This window comes from Chrysemys picta, chromosome 3 (genome assembly GCF_011386835.1).
Source record: "Chrysemys picta bellii isolate R12L10 chromosome 3, ASM1138683v2, whole genome shotgun sequence".
NCBI classification, from domain to species: Eukaryota; Metazoa; Chordata; order Testudines; family Emydidae; genus Chrysemys; species Chrysemys picta.
Window position 1 is genome coordinate 171,015,957 of NC_088793.1, and position 20,875 is coordinate 171,036,831.

Here is a 20,875-nt window from a genome sequence, read left to right on the forward strand (position 1 = left end):
ACTTGACAAGGTAAGGTAGTCACGGAAAAACGTATTCAGTGTTGCTTGTGAAGAATATAGGCTTGCTACAAACATGACTGGAATACGATACAATGTACCTGATTCTAGGGAACCAAATAATTTGTTTATTATATAAAGATTCATATGATGAAAGAGAATGTTTACTAAGGATGTAAATAGAGAGTGACTGTGACATTTTTGGGTACAGGGTGAATCACTACCACTTCTTACAGCATGAGAGAACCTTATTTGTGCTCACGGGGGGAATCTTTCCCAAAACTACTGGCTGCTGGCAATATCAGTGCCCCATTCCAGGTTTCACAAGCCCAGTTCTTTCCCTCTGCAGGCTAGTAGTTTGCACAGCCCAGCCCTTAGGCTCCCTAAATGAGTCTTTGGGGTAGAGCAGAGATTACCTGTGGCAAAATCAGTGGAGATAGTTAGCCCCAGAGTTATGCTCTGGCCCTGGGGCATAGGCCTCTCCAACCTGTCTGGACACTCCACTTTCTTATACTTGAGCCTCTTGACTGCTGGGCACTTGCAGTGCAAGCAGATTTGCTGCCTTTGGAAGCAGTGTGCTCAGTTCACTAGCTTCACCTCAGCTCAACACTCTTCTTAGCCCACAGCACTTAGGGCTTGTCTACACATACAGCGCTGCAGTGGTGCAGTTGCAGTGCTTAGTGACTGAAGATGCTGTCTACGCCAACAAGAGAGCTACTCCCGTCAGTGTAGGTAGTCCACCTCATCAAGAGGCAGTAGCTGTGTCGATAGGAGAAGCCCTCCTGTTGACATAGAACTGTCTACACCAGGAGTTTGGTTGGTATAAGTGCATCACTCATGGGTATGGATTTATGTGATGTAGTTATACCAACATAAATCTGTAGTGTAGACCAAGTGTCTGTGTAGTAAAACCAAACAGAAGTCTGTTTGACAAAGCTTAAGATAAAAATCCAAATAGAAGCGCCTATAAGGACTGGAAACATATGGTTACAGATCAAAGGAGAATATAAAATGCAATCTAGAGCCCATACTTATTAACAAATTCCTTTTCTGTCTAATAAGGTATTACTTGCACAATGGTCAGTTAATACCGCACTTGTCCAGTTGACAACTTCATGGTTTGACTTTACAACTGTAAAAGAGTTCTTTTAACATAGGTTTTTGTATGGCACTGATATCTGGGGCCCTACCAAATTCACGGCCATGAAAAACACATCACGGACTGTGAAATCTGGTCTCCCCCATGAAATCTGGTCTTGTGTGCTTTTTACAGATTTCACAGGGGAAACCAGCGTTTCTCAAATTGGGAGTCCCGACCCAAAAGGGAGTTGCACGGGGGTTGCAGTATTGCCACCTTTACTTCTGTGCTGCCTTCAGAACTGGGTGGCTGGAGAGCAGTGGCTGTTGGCCAGGCACCAAACTCTGAAGGCGGAGCCCCCCCAGCAGCCATGCAGAAGTAAGGGTGGCAATACCATACCATGCCACCCTTACTTCTGTGCTGCTGCCTTCAGAGCTCGACATCTGAAGAGTGGCAGCTGCTGACTGAGAGCCCAGCTCTGCAGGCAGCAGCGCAGAATTAAGGGTGACAATACCATACCATGCCATCCTTACTTCTGCGTTGCTGCTGGCGGCGGCTCTGTCTTCAGAGCTGGGCTCCCAGCCAGCAGTCGCTGCTCTCCAGCTACCCAACTCTGAAGGCAGCACCACCACAACCAGCAGCGCAGAAGTACGGGTAGCCGTACTGCAACTTCCCCCTACAATGACCTTGTGACTCCCCCACAATCTCCTTGTGGGTCAGGACCCTACAATTACAACACTTTGAAATTTCAGATTTAAATTGCCAAAATCATTAAATTTACTATTTTAAAAATCCTATGACTGTGAAATTGACCAAAATGGACCGTGAATTTGGTAGGGCCCTACTTATATCTATTGTTGCAAATTGAAATTAAAAAAAAAAAAAAAAGTGTTGACATGCCATTATCAGAATTTAAAATATGTATTTGCACCCATTCATTTTAAAAAAAGCTTAGAGACTTTATGGTTAGGGGAGTACATAGAATGTATGTACAAGGAAGTATTGAAGCAAGGGGGGAAAATGTGTTATAATGGTCACCTAGTAGTGACCATTAAGGTTTCTTTGTGACTTTGGTTATAAATATATTTTCATGTATACATAACTTTCTAAACAGTTCTTCTTTTGGGTTAAAAATATTTATTCTTAGTCTCATCTCAAGGGAATTTCCCCTCCCCCCCAATTTTGAGCAAACTCTGTTCACCAACTATACAGCTGTATTAGGTGGACAAATATAATTTTGAACAGTAAAATAACAAACTAAATCTTCAAGAGCCTTTGTTCACATTAATTTGATACGTGGGGTTTCAAAATTCAAAATTTCTAGGTGGCTAGACCTCACTAAGAACTTATTATTGCTAATTTCAAAAGATCACTAGATCAGAGATGGATTGTTTACAGTATACTCATTTTAAATCTTTTGTAATATGTATTTTCTCTAGAATTTTTGCTGACATTAGGAGCCAGGATATTGTCTGCTGGACAATAGGTATGTTCCAGTTGAAGTCTGTTGGAGTTTTGCCATTGAGATGAGTAGGAGTTGGATTGGATCCTAAAATAGTATAGTAGATAGTATCTATTTAGTAGATTAAAGCCTATGTAGTAACTTTTCTTCCTACAGAAGCTTTCTTTAGAGCTGAAGGTTTTTCTAAAATTAAATTCCTTAACATTAAAAAAGCTTCTGTGGTGCTTATAAGCTCTATGGGTCAAACTCTGGCTCCACTGCAATTCCCATTGAGTTCCTTGGAGCCAGGATTTCACTGTGTGTTACAAGCCTTGCTCTTGCAGAGCTTGTTAATCCCAGAAGAGTAGTGGATGATGAGATCTTCAGGCTGTCATGTAGACAAGAATTAGTCCATCAATATTCCTGGAGGACAAGGGGGCCAAATATATCAGCCTGATTCTTTGTGCCGACCTCCAAGTGGCATAAGAACACATCTCAGTTGTCAGACTGCCTCTGCATGTGACCTGGCACTATTTTCTGAATTATAGCAAAATTGATCCCTATGGAGTAGGAGCTAGAGGACTGGATTGGGATTCAGGAAATCTGGGTTTTATTCCTAGTTGTGCCACTGGCCTACTGGGTGATATTGAACAAGTCATTTCACCGCCCTGTGCCTCAGTTTCCTCATCTGTATAATGGGGATAATGCTATTGACTTCCTTTTGTAAGGCTCTTTGGAATCTACTGATGAAAAATGCTATGTATGAGCTAGGGTTATTTTAACAACTAGGATTCTCATTCACAGAATGGAATCTAAAAAAAAGCGGGTTAAATAGAGTTTATGGAATAAAATAGTAAGTCTTGTAAAGATAGGATCTTGTGAAAACTTGTGAGTCTTGAAATAGAGATTTAGGCCTACATTTTCAAACGTGTCTAATGATTTTGAGTGCCCAATTTATGACACTTTAAAAGAGCCTGATTTTTCAGAAAGTCCTGAGCACCCACCCTTTAAAAATCAAGTCTCTTTAAAGTGTCAAGTTGGACACCCAAAAATTGAGGCATCAAAAAAAAGTGGTCACTTTTGAAAAATGTAGGCCTTAGATAATCTAATCATACTATGCAATAAGTTCAGAATGTTAGTAACTTCATACAGATCCAGTATGCAGGGGGCAGTTCAGAATAAAAGTAGAGGAAAAATATCTTCTTCAGAAGTTGCCAGTAGACAGAACTTTTAAGAAATCCTCCCATACCTTATATTAAGAAAAGAAAAATATTAGTGACATGCACCATCAGTTTGTTTTGAATGGTTACTGTCCTAAAAATCTGAACGAAAGCACTGAAAGCATGCTAATTCAGATTAGCTTTCAGAAGGCTGGTCACAAAGTGGATGTTAAATGAAAAAGTTCTTTGAATTGTGAAATATCTAAGCGTATTCTGTAAGAACCAAATTATTTTGCTATAAACATAATGATGGCTTCTATTAGGTTTGTAAACTGAAAATTCTGATTTTTATTATACCAAATGAAGATTTACATTGTGTCTGCCTCCAGTGTTTTACATTTTTCAGTGGCCTATTCAGGCACAAAAAATGAGTTGGTGCCTGTCTCTGTACTACGGATATTGATTTTGTTTCCCTTGAAATTAACTTTTTTTCTTCCCCAGATAATATAAATCAGCAAAATCCAGAAACACTTTAAATAGCACACAAACCAAAGATCTGATTGTACTTCCTAGACTTTCTTTTACAGTTAAATGAGATTCACTTGTATTTCATTTTAATTTTTGTGGTGAAAAACATAGTTTGCTTTTAAAAAATAAAAAAAGTTTAATAAAACCTAAAAAAACCCACATAAAATGAGGCTATTGTAGATTTGGCTGGTGTTTGTCTTCTAAAGCAGTATGGTAAATTATTTTTAGATAGTTGTCCTTGTGTTAATAATTTATTTAATAGTTATGAACACATAAGAACATATAGCCATTCGGTAGGAAAACAACTTGTACTGTCTTAGCACAGCTTCCAGAACTACTGAGCTTGCCGCTTATGTAGAGCTGCAGGCCCTTGTCAGGTTGGGTGTCATCTACAGCTGGATGTTATTTCTCTTCTCTGATGAGTAAGGCTAAGATTATGTCACGGAGGTCGTGGAAGTCATGGAATCCATGACTTCCAGTGACCTCCGTGACATTGGGGGGGCACGCAGCTGACCAGCTGCTGCTGGCAGTGGGGGACCCTGCAGGAACCCAGTTGCCACAAGCAACAAGGGCCCCCCCTGCAGCTCCCAGGGACCCTGGAGCTGCTCAGTGGGCGGGGGGAGGCCCTGCAGCTGCTGCTGCTGGCAGACCCCCTCCTGCAGCTGCTCAGCCCTGGCGAGCAGCCGTCCTCCCCCTCCCGCAGCTCCCAGCCTACGTCAGCAGAGAGACCCTGGAGCTGCTCAGTGTTGGCAGGGGGGCCCCCCACAGCTCCCCTGCCACCGTGGGTGGTGGGGGGACCCCCCGCAGCTCCCAGCCCTGCAGGGCAGCAGGGGGATTCCTCCCAGCCACTGGGTAATGGAGTCCCTGCAGCTCCCAGCTGCTGGGGGGGGGGGGGGGAGGGGCGCAGAGGGCAGGGTGCTGGACCCCAGTTTGTCATGGATGTTTTCAGTAAAAGTCAAGGACAGGTCACGGCTTCTGTGATTTTCTGTTTATTGCCTGTGACTTGTCCATGACTTTTACTAAAAATATCCATGACAAAAACGTAGCCTTACTGATGAGTAATAGGCATTCCTTGTCTGGAGATACGCATCCACTGCAGAAACCAAGGTATGTGTACATGTTGTCAGGAAATAAAACCCCAACTTGTTTCCAGATTCCAAGCGGTTACTATTATAAAAAGTATAACGTTGATTTTTATAATTGTGAAAAGAAAATAAACTTCCCCTGTGCCCTGTAAGGGTAAGTTTACACGGCAGCTGGAGGTGTCGTTTCCCACTTGGCTACACATACACATGCTAGTTCTGATCAAGCTAGTGTGCTAAAAATAGTAGTGTGGCCGCAGCGAATTGGTCTAGCAACCCAAATATGTACCTCAGACTAACCTATGACTAGCCGGAGCCGGTGCTCATACTGCTGCAGCCACACTGCTATTTTTATTGGGCTAGCTTGGTCAGAACTAGTGCATGTACATCTGCCTAAGCAGAGAATTACATTCCCAGCTGCAGTGTAGACATACACATAGTTTCATATTAAGGACCAGATCCTGAGTTGAGAAACGCAGGAGTTATGGTCCTGTGACTGTTGGATTCTTAGGCCTTGTCTACACTACGAGAGTAGTTCGATTTTACTTGCATCGAATTTTTGTAATCGATATTGCAAAGTCGAACGTGTGTGTCCACACTAAGGACAGTAATTCGACTTTGTGCGTCCACACTAACGGTGATAGCGTCGACATTCGAAGCGGTGCACTGTGGTCAGCTATCCCACAGTTCCCGCAGTCCCCTCTGCCCATTGGAATTCTGGGTGTAGCCGGCAATGCCTTCTGGGTAACAAAATGAGTCGAGGGTGCTTTTGGGAAACTGTCGTCATCCGTCCATCACTCCCGCCCTCCCTCCCTGAAAGCGCCGGCGGGAAAACAGTTCGCGCGCTTTTCCAGTCATTGACAGCGCGGACGCCACTGTACTCCGAGCATGGAGCCCGCTGCGACCATCGCTGCAGTTGTGGCCGCTCTCAACGTCTCGCAGCTTATCATAAAGGTTTCCCTGAGGCAGATGCAGAAAAGTCAGGCGAGGAGGCTACGGCACCGCGGTGATGTCCTGAAGTCTGAGAGTAGCACAGACCTGTCAGAAAGCAGGCGACCCAGCGCCGAGGACATCACAGTGGCAATGGGTCATGTTGATGCCGTGGAACGGCGATTCTGGGCACGGGAAACAAGCACTGAGTGGTGGGACCGCATAGTGCTGCAGGTCTGGGATGAATCCCAGTGGCTGCGAAACTTTCGCATGCGGAAGGGAACTTTCCTGGAACTTTGTGAGTTGCTGTCCCCTGCCCTGAAGCGCAGTGACACCCGGTTGCGAGCTGCACTGAGTGTACAGAAGCGAGTGGCCATAGCCCTCTGGAAGCTTGCAATGCCAGACCGCTACCGGTCAGTCGCGAACCAGTTTGGCGTGGGCAAATCTACCGTGGGGGTTGTTGTGATGCAAGTAGCCAAGGCAATCGTTGATGTACTGCTGCCAAAGGTAGTGACCCTGGGAAACGTGGAGGCGATCATAGATGGCTTCGCAGCGATGGGATTCCCAAACTGCGGTGGGGCCATAGATGGAACTCACATCCCTATCCTGGCACCGGACCACCAGGCCACCCAGTACATTAACCGAAAGGGCTACTTTTCCATGGTGCTGCAAGCACTGGTGGACCACAGGGGACGTTTTACCAACATCTACGTGGGATGGCCGGGCAAGGTTCATGACGCTCGTGTTTTCAGGAACTCTGGTCTGTTTAGACGGCTGCAACAAGGTATTTACTTCCCGGACCACAAAATAACTGTTGGGGATGTGGAGATGCCTATAGTCATCCTCGGGGACCCAGCCTACCCGCTAATGCCCTGGCTCATGAAGCCCTATACTGGCGCCCTGGACACTGAAAAAGAACTCTTCAACTACCGGCTGAGCAAGTGCAGAATGGTGGTGGAGTGTGCTTTTGGCCGTCTCAAGGGGAGATGGAGAAGCTTACTGACTCGCTGTGATCTCAGCGAAACCAATATCCCCATTGTTATAGCAGCTTGCTGTGTGCTCCACAATCTCTGTGAGAGCAAGGGGGAGACCTTTATGGCGGGGTGGGAGGTTGAGGAAAATAGCCTGGCTGGTGATTACTCACAGCCAGACAGCCGGGCGATTAGAAGAGACCAGCGGGAAGCGCTGTGCATCCGGGAGGCTTTGAAAGCAAAGTTCCTGAGTGAGCAGGGTAACCTGTGACTTTATAGTTTGTGTACTGAGAAGCTAAACCTGCCCCCGTTTCTTTACCCAGTTAATGTTGACTATCCTATCCAGTTACATACCCCCTTCACCCCCCCTCCAACACACGTGTCGAAATAAAAATAGTTCTACTTTGTTAAAGCACACCGTTTTCTTTAATACTGTTTTCGCGGGAATTTTTTAAAACTGGGACGCAGACTGTGGTGCGGGGCGGGTGTAGTGTTGTGACGCGAATGCAGCTTCTAAACTCAAGGATTGACAGGCTCCGCTGCGGTGGGATGCTTGTTTCAACGGAGCCTGTCAACCCTCCTGATCGGGACTGTGTGTATGGGGGGTCTATTTGACTTTGTGGCAGGGGGAGGACGGTTACAGATCCCATGCTGTGTGTCATCCTGCCTAAGGACCGGCGCTTAAGATCTGTAACTGCCCTCCCCCGCCACAAAGTCACAGAGCAACCCACCCCCCCCCCCAACATTACATCAAAACAACCTCCCAGACTAACCGGGGCAACTAGTCACTGCATCACTGCACTGTGTATGTGCCCTGCTGCTGTGCCTGCCCCCGACTATGTACCCTGCCAAAGGAGACTGTCCTGTCCAATTACCAACCCCCTTTCCCCTCCTCCTCCAAAAGAACATGATTGAAACAGTGGTTAACAGAAACGAATTTTTTATTATCAACTACACATGGCATTGGGAGGTGAAACTTGGATGGGGGCTTGTGTCAGGCGGGAAGGAAAGAACTTTTCAAATTTTGGGAAATGAGAGCCTTCTGCTACTAGAGCTCTCTGCAGGGGTGGAGTGAGACTTAGCAGGGACTCTGCCGCCTCTCCTTCTTTGCACTTTGGGTGAGGTGGGTATGGGACTTGGTGGCGGGGGAGGGCGGTTAGAGATGGACTGCAGCGGGGCTCTGTCCTCCTGCCTCCGTTCCTGCAGAACATCCACAAGGCGCCGGAGCGTGTCCGTTTGCTCCCTCAGTAGTCCAAGCAGCGTTTGAGTCGCCTGCTGGTCTTCCTGCCGCCACCTCTCCTCCCGATCCATGTTGGCTTGGTGCATTCGGGTCAAGTTCTCCCGCCACTGGGTCTGCTGTGCTGCCTGGGCTTGGGAAGAGGCCATAAGCTCAGAGAACATGTCCTCCCGTGTCCTCTTCTTCCTACGCCTAATCCGCGCTAGCCTCTGGGAGTGTGATTCCAGGCTAGGTTGTGAGACAGTCGCAGACGGGGCTGTGGAAATGGGAAAAAGGGAGTGAATTCCTCAGAAAGATAAATGTAGTTGTGAACAAAGAACATAGTCTTTCTCTGTGAACAAGACCATGCACAGCACCTTTCACATGCGCACTCAGCACAAGGTCGAATTCTCGGCCTTCGCATTCAGTGCCTGGGGTCTTGAACAGCACATTTGAGAAGCGAGGCAGCACAACGGAATTTCTGTTGCAGGCAGACATGGTAAGCCGTACACTTGTGGCAGTTTAAAACTTTTATATTACCACTGGCCTCATTTCACATTTAAATCAATGTCAGTCCCTGCTGCCAGCAATCCGGCAAGCGGGAACTCTGCCCCTGTCCCACCCCCTCGCGGCTGTCCCCGGGAACGATCCCTTTCGGCTGCCCCTCTCCCGCCTCCACCGCGTGGCTGCAAACCAGCGGTTACAGTTCTGTAAAGGAACGGGAAAGCAGTCCCAACACTAACATTCCCCTACCTAATTAAAAGCAGGTCACCATGGCCGACATCACCCTGATGAGGATCTCCGAGAGTGACAAAGAGAGAATGCTCCGGGAAAGCCTCCAAAGACCAGGGCCGTATGCCGCCCTACTGTGCAGAGCAATGATCCCCGAGTACTTGATAATCTCGTGGCGCGGCAACGTTTCGTACTTCGGAGGACCCAATAAGGCCGCTCTCCCCAAGAACCTCATGCAACGGCTTTCAAGTTACCTCCAGGAGAGCTTCATCGAGATGTCCCAGGAGGATTACTGCTCTATCCCCGGACACATAGACCGCATTTTACTGTAGCTGCAGTAGCAGGGAATAAACAGTAGAGCGGCTTGTGCAGGACAATCACTGAAAACCGGACATTGCTAGATTTCTTTTCAAAACTTGCACTGCCCATTACTAAACCGTTAAGCGCCTAGGGCACACTAATCATGAACAACCCATTCTTTTAATTGTTAATATTCCTGTTTTGTTAAAAATAAATGTTTAGATGTTTACAACACTTACTGGCTGATCCTTCACCAGATTCTGTGTCCGGGGTAACGGCTGGGGACGCTTCGTAGGGGATCTCTGTAAGGGTGATGAAGAGATCCTGGCTGTCGGGGAAATCAGCGTTGTGAGAGCTGCCGACTGCCTCGCCCTCCTCATCTCCTTCCTCATCTTCCCCGTCCCCTAACATGTCCGAGGAACCGGCCGTGGACAGTATCCCATCCTCAGAGTCCACGGTCACTGGTGGGGTAGTGGTGGCGGCAGCACCGAGGATGGAATGCAGTGCCTCGTAGAAACGGGATGTCTGGGGATGGGATCCGGAGCGTCCGTTTGCCTCTTTGGTCTTCTGGTAGCCTTGTCTCAGCTCCTTGATTTTCACGCGGCACTGCGTTGCATCCCGGCTGTATCCTCTCTCTGCCATGTCTTTAGAGATCTTCTCGTAGATCTTTGCATTCCTTCTTTTGGATCGCAGCTCGGAAAGCACGGACTCATCGCCCCACACAGCGATGAGATCCAAGACTTCACGATCAGTCCATGCTGGGGCTCTCTTTCTATTCCCAGACTGCACGGCCATCACTGCTGGAGAGCTCTGCATCGTTGCCAGTGCTGCTGTGCTCGCCACGATGTCCAGACAGGAAATGAGATTCAAACTGGCCAGACAGGAAAAGGAATTCAAATTCAAATTTTCCCGGGGCTTTTCCTGTGTGGCTGGTCAGAGCATCCGAGCTCGCACTGCTGTCCAGAGCGTCAACAGAGTGGTGCACTGTGGGATAGCTCCCGGAGCTATTGGCGTCGATTTCCATCCACACCTAGCCTAATTCGACATGGCCATGTCGAATTTAGCGCTACTCCCCTCGTCGGGGAGGAGTACAGAAGTCGAATTAAAGAGACCTCTATGTCGAACTAAATAGCATCGCAGTGTGGACGGGTGCAGGGTTAATTCGATTTAACGGCGCTAACTTCGACATAAACGCCTAGTGTAGACCAGGCCTTACTGTAGGATTGAGGCAGAGGTCGACTGAGAAATCACTGCTCCTTTAGTATTTATTATTCATATATCCCCAAGTGCTTTCCTCTAATAAAACTTCAATAAAATGCTTAATGTTAGAAAGAGTCTTAACTGGTGAATGATTTCCCCTGGGTTCCCAGCTAGACAAGAATTACAGTAGTCTTGTTGGTAGAGCGAAAACATGACCTAGTTGACTTTTGACATCGGCACACAGAAGAATAGGTTTGACTCTGCTAATAACATTTTTTTGTGGGGAATTACTGGGAAAATTTGGTAATGTTCCACTGCAACTCCTTCTAACTCACTGTTCTCCAAACTTTTCACGGTCGCACCTCCTCCTTCCCCCCTGAGCTAGGACCAGGAGCAGGGCTGTGGTTCCTGGGGGAAGTGGAGGGGCACGGACAGGGGGCTGGGGCTGCAGCTGGGGGCGGGGCTGGGGCTGGGAGCAAAGCTGGGACAGGGGGCGGGGCTGAGGCAGAGGCCAGGAGCGGAAGCTGTGGTCGGGCCATGATTGGTGGCCAAGGCTGGGGGTGAGGCTGGAGCGGTGCTGGGAGTGGAACAGGGCTGGGTAGCGCTCCGTCGCTGTCCTGGGCCCTGCTCCACCCCCCCCAACTGTTCCGCCACACCCCCCTAGGGGGGTGCGCTCCACAGTTTGGGGACCATTGTTCTAACTACATGTCTGGATTCTTTTTCTGGTATCAAGTATCAGAAGGGTAGCCGCCTGGATCTGTAAAAAACGACAGAGTCCTGTGGCACCTTATAGACTAAAAGATGTATTGGAGCATAAGCTTTCTTGGGTGGAGATTATGTGGAGAAAATGATGGGAGCTAGTGGGACAAGAGTAGGTCTGGAAACCATTGGGGCACGGGGAAGGATGTGGGAGACAGATCTGACAAGCAACTGGATAAGGAGACTGGGGACAAGGAGCCGGGGGTGGGTAGGAAAGCGGGTTGGGCAAAGAGACTAGGGTGGAGAAGCTGGAAGTGTGTTGGGGAGAGTTCGAAGTGGACAGGACAGAAAGAGTCAAACTTGGGGAATGGACAGAAGAGTCTGGGCACAGCTGAGCAGACTGAACTGCAGAGGCTGGAATGGAAACCATCGTTTCTGAGGCCTTGGCTACGCTGGCAATTCACAGCGCTGCACTTGCTGCGCTCAGAGGTGTGAAAAAACACCCCCCCTGAGCGCAGCGAGTGCAGCGCTGTAAAGCGCCAGTGTAATCAGCGCCTGCAGCGCTGCATGCTCGCTCGCAGCGCTGCAGGCTATTCCCCTCGGAGAACTAGAGTACTTGCAGCGACTACACTCGCTGCCGCGGCAGCGCTGTGAATCCGCGAGTGTAGCCAAGGCCACAGTCTCACCGTTCCTCTGCTGTCAGCACATACTTGTGAAGGGCAGTGGCAAAGGGTGTCATTCCCCTCTGGTGCTGGTCGAAACAAAGGATGATAACCTATTGCAGCTATCAGCTACTTTTTATCTCAAGTGGGATAGGTTTGTGCGATGGATCCACCCTTGCTGATTATCCTTGTGGGCGTCAATAGGATGCCACGTGGTGGAATTTCTGATTTTTCAGTCTGCTTTTTAAAAAAAAAAAAAAGCGAAGGAATTATACACAAAAAACTATGTTAAAAAACATTATTATTAATGTTGCAATGTCAAGCACTGAAATGTTAGAAAATGCCAAAATTAAGGTTGCTTGTGCATGTGCAGTATAATGCAGTCTTTCATTACATGATCCCATACTTTTTTTTTTACACAATACCCCTGCCTCATTCAGTGCACAGGATGGACCTGCTCTGGGGATAAATCTGGTTTCTGTACAGGACCCCTGCTTCATTTGTTGCAGAAATTGGAAGCTGTCTAGTGAATGAGGCGGGGGACTGCACGAAGAGAAGGGAAGGTCTCATGGCGCAAACAATTAAATGCTGCCCTGGAGAAGTGGATTCTATTCCTGCCTGCCACAGAGTTCCTATGCAATGCTAGTTAAGCAACTAGTCAGACTTTTCACGGGTTGTCGCTAATTATGTATTCCTCGTTTTCTGGGTGCTTGACTTGAGAGCCTGGGGTCTGATTTGCAGATGTTCAGAGCACTCATAGCTGCAACTGAAGCTGGGAACTGTTCTTTGATAATATAAAATGCGATATAAGGTTAAATACTGTGAAAAATCAGGTTCTAGAGGTCTCGAATTGGAGGTCCAGAGTTAGTGGATACTTTTGACCGTAACCTCACTGTGCCTGAGTTGCCAATCTGTAAAATGGTGATAATATGGGTCCCTCATCTCAGAGGAGTGTTGTTAAAATATATGTATTAATACATATGAAGCACTCACATCTATAAGTGATGAGCGCCATAAAAAAGCTCATGAGGAAATAATGCTGTATTCAGAGCAAAGTTTGAATAGTGTGCCGTAAATAAAGCTTGGGCCACTCATTGGACAAGGGGAAACAAAACAATGAATAGCTGCTCATTAAGCAAGCACTGTCCATTCTGTAGACTAAATGAGGCCGGAGCCTTATAGAATAAATACATAGTCTGTGGAAAAAATATGTAGTCATGTAATTAAAGACTGTATCATAAAGGAGACACACAAGAAGGCTGAATTAAGACTGAACAGGCAACCTTAATTCTTGCATTTCCTTGATTTTTTCCAACAATAACATTCTTTTAATTTTTTTGCGTTTGTGTGCAGTATCAATTTAGCTTAAATCGGTTCCTTACTGAATTAAGCTAAACTAATATAAACCAGGTTTAAGTCCAGTTAAAAGTGTCTACACTGATTTTTGCACTGGTTTAGCTAAATCAATTTGAAATAACACCTTTAGTTTAAAAAGTGTTACTTTGGATCTTGACTACTCCTCAATTAAGCCTTTCTTTCAACAGCATCTTACAATTTAGGCTATGAACTAAGCCTGCTTTGGAGTGAAGCTACTATCCATTTTGTCAGGAGGGGATGTTGCAGTATCAGTGTGAAGCAGACCCTCCCTTTCCCCCAGAGCTGACTGTCACATTCAGTGCTCCCAACTCACTGTGGTCTGGGACCGAGAGACTGACCTTTTAAACTCTAAGCCAGGGATCAGCAACCTTTCGGACATGATGTGCCGAGTCTTCATTTATTCACTCTAATTTAAGGTTTCGCGTGCCAGTAATACATTTTAACGTTTTTAGAAGGTCTCTTTCTATAAGTCTCCATATATAACTAAACTATTGTTGTATGAACAGAGGTTCTCAACTGCGGGATGGGATGGGGGAGGGTGTGCCTGACTTTCTGGGAGGATGTGGTGAGCCATCTGATAGTTTGGTGGTTAGGGTGGGAGGAGGTAAGTGCCAGGCTGCAGCACCACTTGTTTAGGTTTGGCCCAGCTGCCCTTCCATCATGACACGGAGGTAGGGTGACCAGATGTCCCGATTTTATAGGGACAGTCCCGATTTTTGGATCTTTTTCTTATATAGGCTCCACTCCCGTTCCGATTTTTCACATTTGCTGTCTGGTCACCCTACACGGAGGTGGCAGAGCGAGTGAGTGGCATTCTTTTCTGGTGTGTAGGGTTGCAGTGCCACTCTTTCCCCCTCTTCCCCCCCCCCCCCCCGCCCACTGGTCCCTGTGCAAGTGTACTGAGTGCATATTGGTTAATCCAAGCCTGCCTGTTAGGAGTACCATTGCTAAGTTAATTTGAAAAGTACCCCAGTTAGACAGACAGCTGCAAGAGTTATGTCATCCAGTATTTAAAGGTTAGGGTTTAATTCTCCTTTCAAATCAGTTTTATACCAGTGTATTTTCATTGATTTCAGTGTAGTTACTCCTAATTTAATTTTGGTCCTTTGTTTTACTGTATGTTTAAACATTTGTAAAGTGTTAAAAGAAATACAGAAAAATACTAAATCATTAGTGGTGGAGCTGAAGATAGATAATATAGTTAATATGTGCTGTTATAGGCTTGTAAGGATTAGATTTTTATAGGTAATTGTCTATTTTCCCAGGCATGCACAAACTGAAAATATATTTCCATTGATAATTCACAGAGAGGCAAAGTAAGAAAAATGGTGCTTGAGAACTTATTAGGTCTGATTTCAGGATATTTATTTTGTATACTTTGACATGTGATGTTGACAATGTGTTTTAACATTGTCCAATAAAGGGTTAACTTTTTGAATATCAGTGTCTACTGTCATTAAATAATTGTCTGATCCCACAAAATAATTACACAACTGTGAAAATAAAAAAGTTTAAAAATAAACACCAATATTATCTATCAAAATTATAAAAAATAAAAATTGATTTCTGCCAAGCTTAGTTATAGTGAAACATATACGTACAGGTTAGAATTAAAATTAATAAAAAATATTGCTCCCTTTAACTCTACCCATTGCATAAATTGGAGTCAATAATCATACCAACTTGTTGTGTTCTGACATTGGCAGTGTATGAGTATTGAGCCTGTTAACAGAATAAGTAATCTGTAGAGAATAAAAATCAATAGGTATGTTTTGTTAACCTACCAACAAATATGTTCTATTTGTCTGAATTCAGCATTGATGAAATAGTAGGTGTCCAAGATTGCACCTTGAACCAGCAAAAATAGATATTCAAGAATATACTGTGCATTAGATGGTTGACTTAGGTGTGTTGTACTGTTTGCAAAGCACTTTGAGATCCTTGGTGAAAGAAACAACATAGGACAAAGTAATAATAATGAATTCTTAACTTTGCCTTCCCGTTTTGACCTCCCACCCCCTTTTTGGATATTTGTAATTGTCTCATTAAGGTAACTTAAGCACATTTGTGAGTTTATGTAAGTGTATAGTTCCACTGACTTAATGGTACCATTCATGTGCTTAAATTTACAAACGTGCTTAAGTACATCTCTGAATTGGAGCCTGTAATTCTTAGACCAACTGATAACTTCCTGACTACCAGCCAAATGCCTAAATATGAAGGGGCATGCAGGTGTCCTTGGTACTAAAACTTTTAATCAGTTAAATCACAAGATTTGAGAGTTTATGGCAATAGTATTGTCTAATGACCCAAATAAGTTTTCAGCAACAAGTATTTCATCAAGATTTTTTTAATACATTTAGGTAAAATCAGTGGGAGTTTTACAATTGACATCAAGGGAGCCAAGATTTCACACTTTATTTAGCTGCTAAAGGAGCTTTTTACCATGAGCTCGCCTGTTCCTATGGATGATGTTCATAGACCCAACTACTTAAACAAAGGAAATGGTTAAAATATATTGCTTCTCTTTCTGCCAGCTGGCCACAGTGTAAGACTAACAGCCTTCATTGATTCATTGGCATAGAAGGCTGTAGATCATTGTGGTTGGAAAGATCTGTTCATTAATAGTGGCTAGAGTCCTGTCTGAGATTAATTTACAGGAATGAACACACTCAGGGCTTAGACAGTCTTCTGTGCTTGATTATGATTGTATGGTCAAATTGTTACATACTTATTCTACAAAGTAATGTACTGCAGTGAACATTCACTAACTGGCTTTCAAACCACATCTCAGAGGTTAATTATCTTTTATATATTTTTCTACTCCAATAACTGCATAGATGGGCTCATTGTAAGTTCAGTTTTCAGTTTGCTTGTTTGTTTCTTTTTGACAGTTTTCTGATGTTTAATTTTCTTTTTAAGTTACTGCATAGCTGTGGAAAAACAGATTACCAGATGTGAAGGAGATATATTTTTACACCTGAATAATTCAAAATCTGCTTCATTTTACAGAAAAAATTGTCATGTTGATTTATGCATTTAATTAACTTTATTTAAGGGAGTAGTCCCATTGGCTTCATAGACCCATAGTCAATGAGACTATTCACATCTGAAAAGTTAAGCATGTGCTTAAGCCTTTGCAGGATCCGGGCCTTAGTTTAATTTTTTTTTAAAAGAGAAAACATTTCCATAGCTTGTGGTATTAAACTTTCAAAAATGGCTATTTAATACACTGAGTAACTGCTTTCTGTAGGAAAGGTTGATAGGCATCTTTTCATGACACTTTCCCAGAAATGCCCTACCACCTCATGCTTTTTCATTTCAAGTATTATGTTAAATCTATTACAGTTTCTCTATATTCAAATTATAATTGTAAAAATCTTAAGAAGCCCAGTAGAGGACAAAGAAATAAATACAAAGTTGAATTTGAATTTAGGCAACCCTGTTTATTAAAAACAGTAGTTCTCAAACTTTTGTACTGGTGACCTCTTTCACAGAGGAAGCGTCTGAGTGCGACCCCCCCCCCTCCCCTTATACATTAAAAACGCTTTTTATATATTTAACACCATTATAAATGCTGGAGGCAAAGGAGAGTTTGGGGTGAACACTGACCGCTCGTGACCTCCCATGTAATAACCTTGTGACCCCCTGAGGGGTCCCAACCCCCGTTTGAGAACCCCTGATTAAAAATGATTAACCCCTGATAAATTTGTTAGTCTCTAAGGTGCCACAAGTCCTCCTGTTCTTCTTTTTGCCTGATTAAAAATGTACTACTTACTGTGATTTGCCTTAACAGTGACTAGTTTAGGTAAGTATCTAAATACAAAAGCACCAGAAAAACATTTTAATAGTAAGTCTAGAAATGAGAAGATTTTCACTTGGGATAGTGTTACTTTAAAACCACTATACAGTACAAAAATACAAACTCAATGGGGGCAGTGGGAACCCACAGTGCAAGTAACTAGTTAGGGATCTTGTGGTGAAGATAAGGTGTGGAGAGTGCTATCTCCAGAGTGTTGTGCTCCTATTTTCCCTGCATTGTGGAAGCTCCTTCTTGGATGCACAATAGTGATCAGACTCTGCAGGGTATTGGGAGTCAGAAGGGGTTGTGCTCTGATGTTCTGCTCTCATCTGGCATTGGCCCCTCTGAATATAGGTTAGTACTACTTGAGGCAGCATGATGGAGGCATTGGTCAAGACCACATGGTTACAGTTCAGACCATTCTAAGCCCTATTGGCAGATTCAAACTCTTAGGTGGAGTAACTATTTCAACTAGAGCATGAAAATAATTTTTTTCTAGGAATTTGGAAAGTGATGATTAAAGGTGAGTATTTGCTACTTACATATATATATTTAAAATAGGTAGGGTTTGTTTTTATTTATTTATATATATATATATATATATATATATATATATATATATATATATATAAATACATAAAAACAAACCCTACCTATTTTAAATTCTCTCCCATTGCTTTACTCGCAGTTGGTGCGTTTTCAGAATTCCAAGATTCACATACTAATACAGCTAATTAGGCTGTTGGGAATGGGGCAGTTTTAATCCCTAAGTGATTTTTTGAGGGAAGGATTATTGGGAATCTTAACCTTTATGGACTAGAGCCGTAGAATATAGACAGTGATCAGACTAGACAGGTTTCAGCAGCAGTATAAAGATATCTGACTCGCTGTAAGCAAGTGCTGTACTTGTGTCAATTGGCAGCTTTTACCGACTGGTTGGCTTAATTCATATGCATTCCATTCATATATGCACCTTAATTTAGAGTTAATGTAACTGAAAAACTCATTTATATACTAACTGAATAACTGTTATTTACACTCTTACACCTGGAAGAGACCCATCCTTATGTATCTTTATTATGTTAAGGATAGGGATTATTTCGCAATTAAGTGATAAACATACTACATTCCCCTTCTTCTGCCCTTCCCCCTCCTTAGGAGTTATTTGCACATAACACAATTTTATTTTTTTGTAGAGTCAGATGTAAAACCTTTGAATTCTGGGCAATTTCTGGTTTATACTTTCGGTAGTTTAATCACAAACGCAAATAAAGTGGAAAGCCACATCCTGCCTCCAGATTCTTTATAATGAAAAAAGTTCTAAGCTCCAGCCATTAAAGCCTACAAAGGATCACCATATTAGTGTGGTTTATGCAGAGCACTGTTTGAATACCTTAAGTACCAGTAGAATGACATGCAAATTTAATCTGAAAGGTGCATTTGCTCCAACCCTAGTGGGGCTTTCCTTGTCATTGGGTAAGAGAGATTCCATGCGCTACTTTCAGTATTGTGTAGTGGATGCACATGAACACACACACACGTACACTCTTACTTAGTTATTTTAGAAAAATAGTTGTATAATATTTAATAATCACCGCTGCCTTGTATAGTTAATTTTTTATAAAGAGAGAGAAAATAGGCATATTACCTGTTTTAAAGTAAGACTGGAAGTTGTATTATTAAATGAATTATTCATCAGACCATAGCAGAAAGGTGAGACTTTATTCTAGATAGTGCAGTTTAGTACCTGGGATCTTTTTTTATCTTCATTTCTAGCCAGACGATTGAGAGAGATGGAAGAGTGATGCTGCTTTATATTTTCGGTAAAATAAATAACTAAAAACAAGGCTTGCAGACAATCAGTCCAACAACAATGTGAGAGTAAGATTCATGAATTAGGAACAGATATACAGTAGTTAACTACCTGTTTTCCAGGGTGTTGTGTGGCAGATTAAAACTATATTCAAGAAAGAAATTTAGGATTAGTTGAAAGCAGTATGCTGCCTGACACTTGTGATATCTCTGATCAGAGGGAAGTATCTGTTAACAAATTAACAATGAAATCAGAGTCTGTATTTCACTTTGACTTTTTTTTTTTTTTTTGCACTCACAATAATAGTATTAGAGTACTTTATCCTCACAATTCTCCTGTGACTAAAAGTTATATACTTCATGCTATTTTTAATTAGGCATATAATCGGTTGAAGTGTCAAAAAAGAGAGCAGAATTGGTGATTTTTCTGCTAGGAATTGTAAGCCAATATTTTCTGGATGTATTTTCTATATTTTCCTCATATTCATAATCATTTAGTTTCTAGCTTCTTAAAAGGATAACTCTTCAAACATTACTTGTATAAATATGTCGTCATAAAATCGGACAACTGTAACTCAGTTCAGCAAAATCATGTAGATTGACATTTAAGTTTGCTTTGTTTTAGTTGGTCTTTTCTGCATATCTGTACTTTTAGGGTCTCTTGCCCCTCTTAAGCCCCAATCCTGTGGGCAGTGCTCAGTACCTCGCATGAGGTACATAGCATCACACAGGATCCAGTGCATTAGCAGAAATAGAATTCTGTTGCGATACTCAGTTGTATCAGTCTAAGGTGAGGACTAGAGAGTTGATGTTGAGTAACTGCATTATTTAATTTCCTTTAATTTATCTTACTGAAATCCAGGCTTCAACTGCATTTGATCTCCATTCCTTTCTTTTTGTACTCTTCTATTTGAAAATTGGTATTGTGGTGGCAGTTAGTTTTTCATCTGTTTGTCTAAAGTTACTAACAGAAAAACAGATCTTAACTTCTCATTTAAAAAAATAATTTGTGCATAATAAAGAAAAACACTAGAAATAAGGCACTGAATCATTGGTAATGGGAAAATAATTCAGGCACCGGTCATATTTATAACCATATATTAATATAATCCGGCAAACTAGTTTTCAGGATGAGCCTGACACAATATAGGTCCTGAGTGCAGAATCTTTAGTACCTTAGTACACTGCCCTTGTGAGGGAAGATCAGAACTTAGAACAAATGCCTCCTAAAATATAAAGTCTAGAATTCCGTTTATGTCCAGGAATCTCCAGTTTTAGGCTATGTCTATACTACGCAGCTTTTAGCGACAGGGCTGTGTCACTACTTTTGTCTTTTGGGAGGGTGTGTGGTTTTTTTAGCACCTCTGAAAGACAAAAGTTTTGTCGTTCAGTTGACAATGTAGACATAGGCTTAATAATGTAAGTGTATACCATCAAGCTTTGACCAGGTAGTCCTGTTCAACCTGTGTATCTTCCAGTTAAAACAAATTAAAATTTCTCTGAGGTAAAAGCTGTTAACAAATATATGTGTTCAATTTTACCCTTGATAGGATACCCTGCCAAATTTAAAGACATGCAATACAGTGTAGGGCTAGTAACCCTTAATCAGATTCTACCACAGAGGAACCTGGCTCCACTGAAGTCAATGAGAGTTTCGCCATTGACTTGAATGGACCCAGAACTTAATACCCAGTGTTATATTTTTATTGGGTTATTCTACAGTTTTCAGATTATTCAAAGTTTAAAAGTAAAAGCATATACTTTAGTTACGTTATGTTTATGGTATGTTGGGTGAATGCATCCATTTTTTTGTCCAAGAAACCCTCTCTTTGCTGTTGATTGGAGGCTCATTCAAGGACCTTTTAAAAAATTTATATCTATCTAAAAA

The 20,875-nt window shown here is 43.2% G+C and overlaps 2 protein-coding genes across 8 annotated transcripts in view; one reads left to right on the forward strand and one right to left on the reverse strand.

The window, feature by feature from the left end:
* Positions 1-20,875, forward strand: part of MTA3 (metastasis associated 1 family member 3) — a 262,904-nt gene that overhangs the window by 65,119 nt on the left and 176,910 nt on the right. The gene's annotated exons all lie outside the window — the stretch shown is intronic.
* On the reverse strand, positions 8,117-10,650 carry LOC135982517 (uncharacterized). Its single transcript, XM_065589545.1, has 2 exons — positions 9,675-10,650; positions 8,117-8,680 (listed from the first exon to the last, which is right to left on the reverse strand). The coding sequence occupies exons 1-2, from the start codon at positions 10,249-10,251 to the stop codon at positions 8,205-8,207; spliced, it is 1,053 nt and encodes a 350-aa protein (XP_065445617.1). The 5' UTR covers positions 10,252-10,650; the 3' UTR covers positions 8,117-8,204.

Coding starts and splice junctions, on each gene's coding strand:
- LOC135982517 (XM_065589545.1), bottom strand. CDS start 10,251: ATGCAGAGCTCTCCAGCAGTGATGGCCGTGCAGTCTGGGAATAGAAAG. Junction 8,681..9,674: donor ATCTGGTGAAGGATCAGCCA/GTAAGTGTTGTA, acceptor CCATTTCCACAG/CCCCGTCTGCGACTGTCTCA.